Source organism: Lithobates pipiens, unplaced genomic scaffold (genome assembly GCF_037356315.1).
Source record: "Lithobates pipiens isolate NorthernLeopardFrog02 unplaced genomic scaffold, aLitPip1_a1.2 Scaffold_8, whole genome shotgun sequence".
In the NCBI taxonomy this organism is placed as follows: Eukaryota; Metazoa; Chordata; class Amphibia; order Anura; family Ranidae; genus Lithobates; species Lithobates pipiens.
The window spans coordinates 596,377,889-596,392,775 of NW_027507903.1; the positions used below are offsets into that span (position 1 = coordinate 596,377,889).

The 14,887-nt window shown below is 46.8% G+C and overlaps 1 protein-coding gene across 1 annotated transcript in view; it reads right to left on the minus strand.

Moving 5' to 3' along the window:
- The window catches only part of LOC143962295 (complement C3-like), a 324,990-nt gene that overhangs the window by 222,876 nt on the left and 87,227 nt on the right, over positions 1–14,887 (minus strand). The window contains exon 13 of the mRNA XM_077471597.1: positions 8,433–8,630. Coding sequence (XP_077327723.1) covers positions 8,433–8,630 — 198 coding nt within the window. The remainder of the gene's footprint in view (positions 1–8,432; positions 8,631–14,887) is intronic.

The following is a 14,887-nucleotide window of genomic DNA, read 5'->3' on the forward strand; positions in this document are numbered from 1 at the left end:
TTCACTGTTCGCTGAACAGGCGAACAGGCAATGTTCGAGTAGAACATGAGTTCGAGTCGAACTCGAAGCTCATCCCTACTTAGGAATACTACTTTATTCTTTATTGTGGATTATTTGTTTCTATGCTATATTATGCTGAGAAAACCCTGTCACTACATTATACTGTGTTATGTTACTTTTATTACTATATATTATTATTATTTTTTTTTTTTTGTAACCCTTGTTGTAACTAACTCTGCTAAAAATCTCAATAAAAACATTTGAAAAAGAAAAAATCTCTAACAGGATGTGCACTTTCTAAAGAATATATAAAGCTGAAGACTGCAGATATAAATGTAAAACTTATGTAGGATGATTTGTTTCATTCCTGTATATCATCTGAGGCTGTTCACTTCACTGGGTATTTGTGAGAGTTTGTGAGAGTTTACATCCACTTTAGGGTAAAAAAATGTTTGTAGGTTTAGCAACACTTTAAAGTGATTGTAAACCCTGTACAACCACTTTTCCCTACAGGTAAGCCTACAATAAGGCTTACCTGTAGGTACTGGAAATATCTCCTAAACCTATACAGTTTAGGAGATATTCACCATATATGCTTGTGCCAACACATATGCACTGAAGAAGTGGCACAATTATGCCATTTCTATAGTGCCCATGCTGTGACCGTCGATTCCTGCGACTCCGGCCAGTAACAGAGCTGGAGTCCATGGCCCCAGAATGAAGAGGGGTTGAAGATGGACGAGGCCACACAGCGGGGACATCGGTGACATTGCGGGCTTCTTCTGCAGCTAAGTGGGCAATCATGGACTAGTATGCGATGCATACTAGCCCATTATGCTTTTACTTTGCAGGGAGCAAAGAGGAAATAAAACCCATCAGGGCTTAGTTCCTCTTTAAGCTGGCCATAGATGAGTCCAATCTCGGATGGTTTAGCACAGACTGGGCAAGATTTGATCCATCTACAGGCAGGGTGGATAGGTGGATATACCCAAGTCAAACCATTGATTGACTGGAGTACAGTCAGCCTGGTGGATTTTTTTTACATGTGTTTATTGCCAGTGGCTATAGCCGCTAGCAGTAATCATTGTGTTCTGCTAGCCGGGAAGGCTCCCTGTCGGCAGAACGCATTAGCACTGCAGGAGGGATTCCCCCATGAACAGTTCATGGGGGAATTGAGCAATTTTCTTCCCTTCTACCCATGGAGGCAAAAAAAAACAAAGTTTAATCGATGGCTTGCCTTAGTAAATCCCCCTCAATGATTGTGCTTTATGCCATTCTGTCACAGTGAAAGACTTTTAGCTGGCTGACTCATTGAAGACAATGCCTTCCCTGTGTGGCTGATATCCTAACTCTACAGTTAAGCAAAGAGGAATGCGTAATTACAAACTGATTGTTCCATCTAGTGGTAAATCTATACATTAATTATAATGGGATTTTTATATACAGCTTACCTGTAAAATCCTTTTCTTGAGAGTACATCACGGGACACAGGAGCTTCATTACATAGTGGGTTATATAGGCACCTCTGGTGATTGGACACTGGTTGACCCCAATTAAGGAGAATTCCTCCCCTATATAACCCCTCCCATATGGGAGGCACCTCAGTTTTGTAGCAAAGCAATAAGAAACCATGTAAAACCCAAGAGGGGCGGGAGCTCTGTGTCCCGTGATGTACTCTCAAAAAAAGGATTTTACAGGTAAGCTGTATATAAAAATCCCATTTTCTTGATCATACATCACGGGACACAGGAGCTTCATTACATAGTGGGATGTCCCATAGCAATGCTCAGATTGAGGGGAGGGGGACACAGATCATAATTATAGACCGCCAGGGACCGGAGGACTTAAACTGCAGCCTGCAGTACGCTGCGCCCGAAAGCGTTATCCTCTTGCACTCTGACATCCACCTGATAGAATCTGGTGAATGTGTGGACTGATGACCAAGTTGCAGCCTTACAGATCTGAGCCAGGGAGGCCTGGTGATGCACTGCCCAAGAAGCACTTACAGCCCTAGTAGAGTGCGCTTTCACTTGAAAAGGAGGAATCTTCCCTTTTACACTATAGGCCTGAGAAAAAACCTGTCTAATCCACCTTGAGAGAGTGGATTTTGACGCCACCTGGCCCTTTCTAGGGCCTTCCGGCAAAATAAATAAGCAATCAGTTTTCCTTATCTGAGCAGTTGCTTGAAGATAAATACTGATTGCTCTAACTACATCCAAAGTGTGCAAAGATTCTTCTTCTGCGGACTGTGGGTCCGGAAAAAAGGATGGTAGGATTACGTCTTGATTCAAATGGAATCCCCGAAACCACCTTAGGTAGAAAGGACCTTATGAATAATTAGATAGGGCTCCTTGCTGGAAAGAGCTGCTAGCTCTGATACTCTTCTAGCTGTGGATATGGCTATCAAGAAGACCAATTTTTTAGTCAGGAGAACTAATGAAGCCAGATGCAAAGGTTCAAATGGTTGCCCCTGCAAAGCCAAGAGAACCAAATTCAGATCCCAAGGGCATACCGGAGGTTTGACTGGCGGTCTTATCCGCATGGCCCCCTGGATAAAAGCCTGCACCAGGGAATGCAATGCAAGTGGCTTTTGAAAAAACACTGACAGGGCCGAAATCTGCACCTTGATAGTGCTTATGGCCAAATTCATTTCTAGGCCTGACTGGAGAAAGGCCAAGATTCTGCTAATGACATACTTTCTAGGATGCCATTTCCTGAGTTCACACCAGGAAACATATGCCCTCCAGATTTTGTAATAAATAAGCCTGGAGGCCGGCTTTCTGGCATTGACCAGAGTAGAAAGGACTGGCCCCGAAAGGCCACGGTCTCTCAGAATGTGGGTCTCAGCAGCCAAACCGTCAAATTCAGACTGCGTAAAGCAGGATGGTAGATTGGACCCTATGAGAGCAGGTCTGGCCGGAAAGGAAGGATCCATGGCCTGCCTACTGCCAACTTCATGATCTCCGCATACCACGGTCGCCTGGGCCAAGCCGGGGCCACCAAAAGGACAGACTTTGTCTCCCTCTTGACTCTTCCCAGGAACCGCGACAGACGTGGGCTCGGGGGGAAGGCATAGATCAGATTGTACTGATCCCAGGGAACTGTCAGAGCATCTGACCCCTGAGCAAGTGTATTTCTTGTCCTTGACATAAAATTGTCCAGTTTCCTGTTGAACCTGGATGCAAACAGATCTGCGTCTGGAGTACCCCACCTGTGACATATGTTCCCGAAACACGTTGGGATGCAGAGCCCATTCTCCTGGGTACAACTGCTGGCGGCTCAGAAAATCCGCCTGCCTATTTTCCACTCCTGGAATGAAGACTGCAGAAAGACACGGAACATGCTTTTCTGCCCAGACAAGTATGCGATTCACCTCTTTTTGGGCCACCAGACTCCTGGTACCACCCTGGTGATTGATATAAGCCACTGCTGTGGCATTGTTGGACTGAACCCGAACCGGGAGACCTCGTAGTCTGTAAGACCCCTTTATGAGAGCCATATAAACTGCCCTGATCTCCAAGACATTTATGGGCAATAGCTTCTCGATCGCAGAACATTTCCCCTGCGAGCACGTCTCCTCCAACACTGCTCCCCAGCCTGTCAGGCTGGCATCTGTTGTGATAATCTTACAAGGAAGAGGAAGAAAAGTTTTGCCCTTCAGCAAATTCTTGGTTTGTAACCACCAGACGAGACTCTTGCGTGTCCCTGGGGATAGACGCATAGGAAGATCCAAGGCTTGGGGCTTCCTGTTCCAAGCCGCAAGGATGCATCTTTGCAAAGGCCTTGAGTGGAACTGGGCGAATGGGACGGCCTCGAAGGAGGCGACCATTTTCCCTAACAGTCTCATGCACAACCGAATGGGGGAAGATCTCCTGCCCAGAATTAGGCGCACCAGATCCCCAATAGCCATGGCCTTCGGCCTTGGAAGAAACACCTTGCCCTGAGCGGTGTCGATGATCATGCCCAGGCATTCCAACCTGGTGGCAGGCTGTAGGGACGACTTTTCTAGGTTTATGATCCAACCTAGGCGTTCCAGGTGTTCTAGCGTTCTGGTGACGCTGTGGTTCAGGAACGCTGCTGTTTTCTCCATGAGAAGCAAATCGTCTAGATAAGCCATGACGGCTATACCCTGAGCTCTTAGGTTTGCTAAGAGAGGGTCCAGAATTTTTGTGAAGACTCGAGGGGCCGTAGCAAGCCTGAATGGCAAGGCCACAAATTGAAAATGGTGCCGCTCTACCGCGAACCTTAGAAATTTTTGGTGTGTGCGGGGAAAATTGGCACATGGAGATATGCATCTTTGATATCTATTGATGCCATAAATTCTCCCCCTTGCAGGGAGGAGACCACAGTGCGGATTGACTGCATTCGGAAGGACCGGATGCATAAAAACCGGTTCAGATCCTTCAGATCTAGGATAGGTCTGACACTTCCATTTGGCTTTGGAACGGTGAAGATATTCGAGTAAAACCCTGAACCCTGTTCCTTTGGGTTCACTTCTCCTTCACCCCCTGGGATAGTAAGTGATCTAAGGCCAGAAGTAGCGGTTTTTGCTTTACTGGACCCCTGGGGATCCTTGACCTTAGAAAGCGAGAAGGTGGAATCTCCTGAAACTCTAGCCTGTAGCCCAGAGATACCGAAGAGATCACCCACTTGTCCCGGATCTCTTCCCGCCAGGCTCCTGCAAATCGCAGGAGCCTTCCCCCCACTCGGCCGAGCTTTTGGGCTTTGCTTGGCAGGCTTTCGCCCCCCAGTCTTTCTCTGTCCCTGGGCTCAGCCTTGAGCCTTTCCTGTAGAGGAGGGTTGAGAAGGCCGTCGCCACTGCTTAGAGCTTGATGCTCCGGGAGAGAGAGAACGCCTAAATGAAGGACGCTTGCTCCTTTTGACTGGAAGGAGAGTAGATTTACCCCCTGAAATTTTTTGGACGAATTTGTCTAATTCTTCTCCAAACAAACGTTCCCCTTTAAACGGGAACCCAATCAAATGCTTCTTGCATGACAGCTCAGCTGCCCAGTTCTTTAGCCATAGGGCCCTTCGCATGTGTACCAACATGAGGGACAAACGTGATGCTTGTTGGACAGAATCCAAAATCGCATCAATCATGAAACACAGAATATGAGGCAGTTCCGCATAATTTTCTACTTCCTCACTGGGAAGGAGCCCAAGCATCTGCTTATCCTGTTCCTTGAGGAACTGACACAACCCAACGGCTGCGACTGTAGGTTGCACTACAGCGCCAGTCATGGAAAAGGAGGCTTTTAATAAGGTTTCCAGCTTTTTATCAGTTGAATCCTTAAATACCTGCGCATTATCCAAGGGACAAGTCAGGTTTTTATTCACGCAAGAAACAGCCGCATCAACAGATAGGACCCCCCACTTCTTGGTGAAACTCTCCTCCAGAGGATAATGCACAGAAAACCTTTTAGGAGAAGCAAACAGTTTATCGGAATGTCCCCAATCCTCATACAGCAATTCATCCATTAAGGGATGGATTGGAAAGGAATAGGCAGTCTGTGGGGCTTTCCTGACTCCCAGGGAAGAAACAGAGGACGTAGCGACTTCAGCAGCAGGCATTCTGAATGTAGTACGCACCAATTCAGTATAATACTGCACCTGTTTTCTGAGCGCCTGGGAGGAGGGGACTCTCTCCTCTTCCACTGACTCATCCGACTGCTCATGATCCCTGTCCCCAGACAGGGATCTCTCCTCATTTTCAGAAGAATCATCTGAGAGAGGAATTTCAGCAGAGGGAGGGGATCTACCCCTTTTCCTGCCATCTTTCAGGGAAGCAGAAATAAAATTCATTATTCTCCCTTCAAAACCCTCCAATGTAGCCCTAAGGGAGTCCTCAGTGACATAAACCGGGGCTGGGACATTAGGAGAGGCTGCAAAACCTGACAGGGGCACCGACTCGTCTTGAGAGGCTGGCTCCAGTCTTGCAGGGGGGATGGTAACTTACAGGCACTTTTAGAACCCCTGGACCTCGGCGGTGATTTACCAGTGCCTTTGCTATCTCCCCCTGAGACCCTCTTACGAGGAGACATAGTCCTAAGCTACAAAGCAGAGGTACTAGTACAAGTGCAATCACTGTTGTGCTTAAAGTCTCACAATATATATATATGCTTAAACTGCACAACCTGATGCTGAGTAGGTGTCTAAGGTTTGCCTGGATCCAATCCCCACGGATGCTTACTGCCCACAGCTCCTGTGTCTCCACTTACAGCCCCCTGACGCTCTGGGCTTTTTTAAACTGCCGCCTGGCACCTGAGCAGTACAGCTCCATGCACATCAACATGCACGGCTCACAACCACACTCCCCCTCCTCCATTAGGCCGGGAACGTGCCCGGCACGCATGCACGAGGACCGCGGGATCCAGGGGGGGAAAGGAGAACTCCACCGGAGCTACGTGGGACCCCCAGACTACGTGGGACCCCTGTGTTACCTTGTTGTGGCAGGGATTGCAGTGGAGACGTGAGACAGCTGGAGAACCAGGCTTCACTGAGCGTGTGTACTGAAAAGGCATGTAAGTATGCATCAGGCTGCTCTTACTCCCTCTAGTGGTGGAAATCAGGTAAGACATACAACTACTCACAATGAAGAAATCCATCATATAATAATATATAGGATTAACTTCCCTTACCTGTCCCCACCGCAGGAATTGCTGAACCAGACAAATTCCAGCCTTCACCCATCACGACGGGCAGTGTTAGCCAACCTTCAGGTTTATCTGGGGCTCTTTCTCGGAAGAGCCTCCTACCTTGACCATGTAAAAGACTCTGCCAGAAACTTTCATGCGCTCTGTGTAAACAGTACACCAAGTCTGGTTTTCCCAGAGCCCGGTCTTCCAATGGAGAGGACTTACAGGCCAAATCTCGTTTCTTCGGCTGACGAGGCCCGGGTACTATACCATCTTGGGAGTCAAATATCGGCCTGAGGTATGGATCCGGTTTGTTGTAGCCCTTAGGCCCCTGCAGGGACCTGCACAGAGCTAAAGTTTTACGTGACCAACCACCATAGACACTGGCGAAAAAACTGAGGGGCCTCCCATATGGGAGGGGTTATATAGGGGAGGAATTCTCCTTAATTGGTGTCAACCAGTGTCCAATCACCAGAGGTGCCTATATAACCCACTATGTAATGAAGCTCCTCTGTCCCTGATGTATGATCAAGAAAATATATATTTTATGACTTTCCTAAAAATAAAATAAATACCAAAATAAATAGTGAATAAAAAACATAAATAAAAATGAAATGATTGAAAGTCACAAAATTACCGTTGTTAAATATTATGAGGCAGCAAAGTGGTTTATCGGTTTGAATCCCAACCATGGTACTACCTGCCTGGAGCTTGCATGTTCTCCCTGTGCCTGCATGGGTTCCCCCCATACTCCAAAGACATGTTGGTAGGGTAATAGGCTCCTGTCTAAATTGCCCTAGCATCTATATGTATGAATGTAAGTTAGGGACCCTAGATTTCAAGCTCCTTGAGGGTAGAGACTGATGTGAATGTATACTATACACTATATTACTAAATACATATTAGTAAATGAATAAATATTTAGGTATATACTGCAATAATGACCTAAATTAAGTGTTCACTGATAATACACTCTAACTACTTTTTGGAAGACTGATAAGCTGGGTACACACGTATCGAAATTTGGCCAATTCCAATTTCGATCTGTGTGTAGCCGCCCCTGTTCAACAGAAGACAATCGTCAGGTTTCCTTGAATAGTCCTCCTGGAAAACCAGCATTAGCCGTAGCAGCCAATGGCGAGTGTTTTCTGATAAGACAAGAGACCCCGTTGTCAGAATATAATAGACCAACGAGGGATATTCCTGCATCCACCTCTCTTGTGTGGATGTGGTAATCTAATTTTTGTTCAGCCTGCTGGTTGTACCCAGATGTAGTTGGGTGGCCAGGGATCTGGGCTGTGTTATGCCCTGTACATACTATTGGGTCCATCAGACTTTTGCTGGCGGAATTCCTGATTGAGAGCAGGTTCTCTATTTTTCGGTCAGAAAAAGTTCAGATTGGAAATTCCGACCGTCTGGAGCAATTCCAAAATGCAAAATTCCTACGCATGCTCAGAAACAATTTGATGTATACTCGGAAGCATTGAACTTCATTTTCTCAGCTTTTTGTAGTGTTGTATGTCACCACGTTCTTGACAGTCGACAGTTCAAAGAACTTTTGTGTGACCGTGTGTAGGCAAGGCAAGCTTGGGTGGAATACCGTGGAAAAACCATCCAAGATTTTTTGGACGGAAATTCCTCTAGACCTCAATGGAGTTAAATTCTATAATTTTGGCACCTCTCCCCCACCACCCCTGTATACATTGTGGTATGTTGATGAACAGTGGGGTGGATGGGGCCAAGCCCAAGGTAAATCTGTGTCAATCCATAGCAATATCCTATTTACTGCTTACTCACTCCTCTCCAAGTCTCGATCCAGTTCCTTTTCAATCTTGATTTTCAGTTCAATGTATCTGCAGCAGTCCAGGAATACCTGCACACATTTATCTCCCTTTAGGATATGTTTGGCACGACGATCACAGCTGTGACCCATGGGATTGCTGGTCATGCCATCATGGCAGCACTGCCTTTCCAGATTCTCATTGTACTTCAAAGCTTTAAAAACAAAAAAAGAAGGAAGAATTTAATTTAAAGCCAAATTTCATCCAATTTTGTTTTTTTATGTACTTTAATTTTTAATGAGTTAAAATATCTGTCAAGTCTTTATCTCTGAGAAGGAATGTGGAGTGATATTTAGAGGAGCAAACCACCGATCTCTTTACAGCTGAACTTTTTTTTTCCATAGAGTGGGGCTGTGCCTGTACTGCATGGGTAAACTACTCATTTTTGTTTAGAGGTTCAGAGACCTGAGATATACTCACCTAATCTTCTGATCCTCCCAGCACAAGATCCCTTTGGCCCCTGCCCCTCATGGTCCAGTCATCTTGTGCAGTGGACTATTCCTGACATCATTACGCCCTCTGGATGTGAAGACATCAGAAACAGTCCACTGCTGGACATGGGGAGTGCTATTTTCCAGATGTCAGGGCTGGGCTCAGCCCTTCCTTCTCTGAGCTGGCCGCTCAGTTGTCTGCTAATTGCCAGCTCCCATCTCTCTCCACAGTTACTCAGCTGTTGTTGATATTCTGCTCATCAGCCCTGCCTGCTTAAGGCCCCTTTCACACATGCGGACATTATGTCCGTATTTCATCCATCCGTTTGTGGATGAAATACGGACATACATGCATCCCTATGGGATAGCGGGTGTCTGCGGATGAACATCCGCAGACACCCGCTATCGTCCGCCTCCGCAATTGTCCGATTCTGCAGACGGAGGAAAATCCTATTTTTCTATCCATCTGCAGAGCGGATTGGATGAACACAGACAGACGGTCCGTGTTCATCCGATCCCCCATAGAGGAGAGCTGAGAGCTGACAGGGCAGTCCCTGCACAGTGTGCCGGGACCGCCTTGTTATCCGCCGGCTCAGCAGGGACAACGGAGTTATCCCCGCTGAGCAAGCGGATCATCACGGGGCGGATCATTACTGATCCGCCCCGTGTGAAAGGGGCCTTAGTCGTCCTGTCAGGAGGAGCTCTTCCTTCACCTTAGTCAACATCACAAGAAACATCTCCTGTGTTCCTGTTTAAAGACTGACTTTGCTGACATCCCTTCTGGCTCTGGATCCTGCTTGCTGTTCTACTACTTTGATCCCTGACTTCTGGCTTGGCTGACTATCCGTTCCGATTACTGAACTTTGGCTATGTTTTGACTACGTTTGTTCTTTTTACTTTTATTAAGCAAGTGTGATTTAACTGTACTTCTGTTTAAGTCTGATTTCATGGTTTCTGACAGTAGGCGAAGGCCATGAATTCAAAAGATGCAGTCAATCCATTTGTTGTTAATATTTTTTCCAGATTGGATGAACTGGATCACTGCATGGATCAGTTCGCACGGCTCACCTGGAATCTCCCACTGTGGCCACCCAATACAACCTATGTTGCAGGCTGAGCCTGCTGCTGCTCCATTCTCTGCAGTCTCTGTGCAGGCACCCGCCTCGAGTATTACCTCTATAAGCCCTTGTACACACGGTCGGAGATTCCGATGGAATGTGTCCTATAGGACCGTTTTGTCGGATAGTCCGACTGTGTGTGGTCTGCATCGGACTGTTTCCGTCGGAATATCCAACGGACCAAGTTTTCCAACTTGCCGGTAAAATTTTACGACAAAATGCTCCTATCGGACATACTCAGATCATGTGTAGCCTACTCGGGCGGACAAAGTGCCACGCATGCTCAGATCAAATTCCTAGACCAAAGCTATTGGCTACTAGCCTGAACGTAGTCCCGTCTAACGAATTAACGTCATCACGTTATGTACAATCGGATTTTCCGACAACTTAGTCCAACCGTGTGTATGCAACATCACTTCCGGACGTCTTCCGGAATTAATCCGTCGGAATTACTCCGACGGATTTGGTAGTCGGAATCTCCGACCGTGTGTACAAGGGCTAAGAGATATGTCTGGTTCTGCTCTGCTTCCCCAGCGATTTGGGGATGATCCAGTCCAATGCAGAGGGTTTCTCAACCAGGTTGAGATATACTTTGAGATGCTGCCCCAAGCATTTCCCACGGACAGAAGAAAGTAGGTTTCGTGATATCTTTGCTTTCTGAGAGAGCCTTGGCCTCTATGGGAGACGCAAAAACCTGTTGTCTTAAGTTACCCTGAGTTTGTGGCTTAGTTTAAAAGGGTATTTGACATCCCCGCATGCTCCGCTTCTGCCGCCAAGTGCCCCATGTCCATCGAACAGAGTACAGGAACTCTTGCCGACTACACCATTGAATTCCATACTCTGGCAGCAGAGGTTACGTGGAACAATGAGGCCCTCATGGCTGCTTTTTCTCATGGTCTCTCAGATACCATCAAGGATGAGATAGCAGCCCGAGATATACCCACTGGGCTGGAGAAGTTGATCACGTTTGCCATTCTCATTGACTCCAGACTCAGAGAGACTCTCTTTTAAGGAGTGCTTGCAGAAGCCTCCTGTATGCTTGTCTCCAAGCTTTGCAGTCCCACCAGTGCCTCCCTCACCTCCCATGCCTCCTGGAACTGAGTTGGGCAGTGAAGGTGAAACCATGCACTTGGGTTTCACGTGTCTTTCTGTGGATGAGAGAACTTTTAGGAGGATGGAGAGATTGTGCCTTTATTGTGGCCAGGCAGGTCACTTTTTGAAGTCTTGTCCTAGCCGTCTAGTCGACTCTGGGGCTGCAGGCCTGTTCATTGATGCTGCCTCTGTACTCTATTCTACTTCAGCTGCGTGACACTCCACTTGCCTTTGAGGCTTTTGATGGGAAACCTCTACAACCTGCCCATGTGACTCATGAGACGGTTCAGTTTTCCATGGCAATAGGGGCTCTTCCCCATGAGATAATCCAATTCCAAGTTATTTCCTCACCTAAGTTTCTGCTGGTTATTGGTTATCCTTGTTTACAGAGGCACTAACCCCACTTTTGTTTGGCTCCCTGCTGAGGTTCTCTCCTGGTCACCACAATGCAGTGAGACAGGCTTCCAGAAGGTAGCCAAGGTCCTGTGCACCTCTTCACTCTCCTCCCTGCCGGAGAAGTACAGTGATTTTAGTGATGTCTTTGACAAAGGTCAAGCCAGTAGTTTGCCTCCACACCGGACGTATGATTGTGCAATTGACCTTCAACCTGGTGCCATACACCCTCGTGGCCGGGTTTACCCTTTGTCGGTCTTGGAGGATAAGGCCATGGAGGAGAATGTTGCAGACGCACTTTCTCAAGGTTTCATCCGCAAATCCTCATCTGCTGCTGGTGCTGGTTTCTTCTTTGTGAAGAAGAAGAGTGGTGAACTGAGACTTTGTATTGATTATAGGGGTCTCAATCATTTCACAATTAAGAATGCCTATCCGATTATCTTGATTACGGAGTTATTTGACCGCCTCAAGGGAGCAAAGGTTTTCACAAAGCTTGATATGAGAGGGGCATACAATCTCGTGAGGATTAAGGAGGGCGACGAGTGGAAAACTGCATTTAATACCAGAACAGGCCATTAAGATGTGCCTCGTAAAGACTTTTGGCCTTTGTAATGCCCGGCAGTTTTCCAGGAATTTATTAACGTTGTCCTCTGAGATTTGTTTCAGGTATGTGTGGTGGTTTATCTTGATGATATCCTCATATTTTCAGCCACCACACAGATGTCTGTCATGTGCTTCAGAACCTAAGAGCGAACAATCTCTATTGTAAACTGGAGAAGTGTGAGTTCCATCGTGAGAACAACTTTCGTCAGTCCAACAGTGGACCCGACCAGTGGGTTTACGTCCTCTGCAGCGTTTCCTGGGGTTTGCCAACTATTATCGGAAGTTTATTCGTAAATTCTCGTCTCTGGTCAAGCCCCTGACTGATATGACCAGAAAGTATGGTAACCCACAGAGTTGGCCTCCGGAGTCCATTAAGGCCTTTGAGAGTCTCAAGGCTGCCTTTGTTTCTGCTCCTGTGTTGGCACATCCTGATCCTATGTTACCATTCATCCTTGAGGTTGATGCTTCTGAGACTGGTGTTTGCACCTTTCTGTCTCAACGGGGGATCTCTTGGGGGATCAGGAAGGAATTTGTTCCCCTGCTTTAGCAAATTGGATCATGCTCTGCTGGGGTTTTTTGCCTTCCACTGGATCAACTGTGGGTATAGAATTGGGTATAAGGGATTGTATGATATTATATATTTTTTTTTTTGTGGTTGAACTAGATGGACTTGTGTCTTTTTTCAACCTGACTAACTATGTAACTATGTAACGTCCTACCTCTGAGAGCGCTATGCATCCTTGTGGCTACTTTTCCAAGAAATTGTCACCTGGGGAGTGCAATTACGAGATTGGTGACAGAGAGCTGTTGGCGATCATTTTAGCCCTGAAAGAATGGAGACATCTCCTCGAAGGTACCACTGTGCCGGTTCTCATTCTTACTGACCATAACATTCTAACATTCTTGTCTGAGGCTAAATGCCTCTCTCCCAGAATGGCACGATGGGCTCTTTTCTTGTCAAGTTTCGATTACAATGTCTCATTCTTGTCTCATTCTTACTAAGATTGTAAGGGCTGACGCATTGTCACAAAAATTTTCCTCCTCTTCCAAGTTGGAGTCTGTTCCGGTTCCTGTGATTCCTCCTGATCATATTCTGGCTACGGTTTGCATCACTCTCACTTCTCCTTTGGGTGACAAAATTCTTGCTGCTCAGGTCCATGCTCCTCCTGAGTAACCTTGTGACCGCTGCTTTGTCCCAGAGAGTCTCCATACTGCTGTGCTCCAGACTTACCATTCTCCCAAGGCAGCTGGCCACCTTGGGAAGAATCAACTCGTTTGGGCCATTTCCCAACAATTCTGGTGGCCTAGTCTTTGTGCTGATGATTGTGTCCCAGTTCTGGCGAGCCTTTTGTGCACAGTAATTCAGCTTGCTCTTTCCTCTGCGTATCACCCGCAGTCTAATGGGGCTGCAGAACGAGCCAATCAGTCCTTAGAGAAATTCCTATGTTGCTATATTTCTGACCATAATAACAACTGGTCAGACATATTGTTGTGAACAGAGTTTGCCCACAAAAATGCCTTGAATTCTGCTTCCCGATTGTCCCCGTTTATGGCAAATTATGGTTTCCAACCTTCCATGTCACCTGACTTGTTTGTTCTGCAGAGTATTCCTGCTTTAGAGAAGCATCTCCGTGGTCTTCATTGCACTTGGGCACAAGTGCAATGAGGCTTTGCATCTTGCTAATGATAGGTACAGACTCCATGCTGCCTGTAGATGCCTGCCTTCACCTTCCTACCAGGTTGGGGACAGGGTCTGGCTGTCATCTTGCAATCTCCGACTTCGTGTTACCTCACTGAAGTTCGCACCTTGGTTTATTGGGCCTTTTGGTATTCTTCGCAGGATTAACCTAGTGATTTACGCATTAGACTTTCCTTCTAATATGCCTATTTTGAATGTATTTTGTGTCTCCTTATTAAAACCTTTGGTCTGCAACCGCTTTACCACCTCGGTGCCATGTCCTCACCCCGTACAGGTTGAGAAGCATGAGAAGCATGAGGAGTATGAAGTACGGTCTATTGTTGACTCCCATAGGTTCGCATACAGTACCTGGTGCATTGGAAGGGGTACGATCCAGAGGAATGCTCTTGGGTCTCATCCTCGGATGTACATGCCCCTGTCCTCCACCGTGATTTCCATAGACGTTTTCCCCTCAAGGCTGGTGGTTCTCCAAGGGGGAGGGGTCGTTGAGCAGGGGGTACTGTCAGGCCGGGCTCAGCCCTTCCTTCTCTGAGCTGGCCACTCAGCTGTTGGCTAATAGCCAGCTCCCATCTCTCTCCACAGTTACTCAGCTGTTGTTGATATCCTGCTCGTCAGTCCTGCCTACTTAAGCCGTCCTGTCCAGAGAAGCTCTGCCTTCGCCTTGGTCAACATCACAAGAAACATTTCCTGTGTTCCTGTTTAAAGACTGGCTTTGCTGACATCACTTTTGGCCCCGAATCCTGCTTGCTGTTCCATTACTTTGATCCCTGACTTCTGACTTGGCTGACTATCCATTCCGAATACTGAACTTTGGCTATGTTTTGACCACGTTTGTTTTTTACTTTTATTATTAAACTAGTGTGATTTAACTGTACTTCTGCCTCGGTCTTATTTCATGGTTTCTGACACCAGAGGATCGAAGGATCGAGTGAGTAGAGGCTCTGTGTTCACCCCTAGACAAAACAAGCAGTTAACCAATGCAATGTGGGCACAGCCCCTCTGCGTGAGAAAAATAATTGCCCAGAGTTGGGCTTTAATCATGCAGAATATCTTACTGAATGTTTAGAAGTAAGCC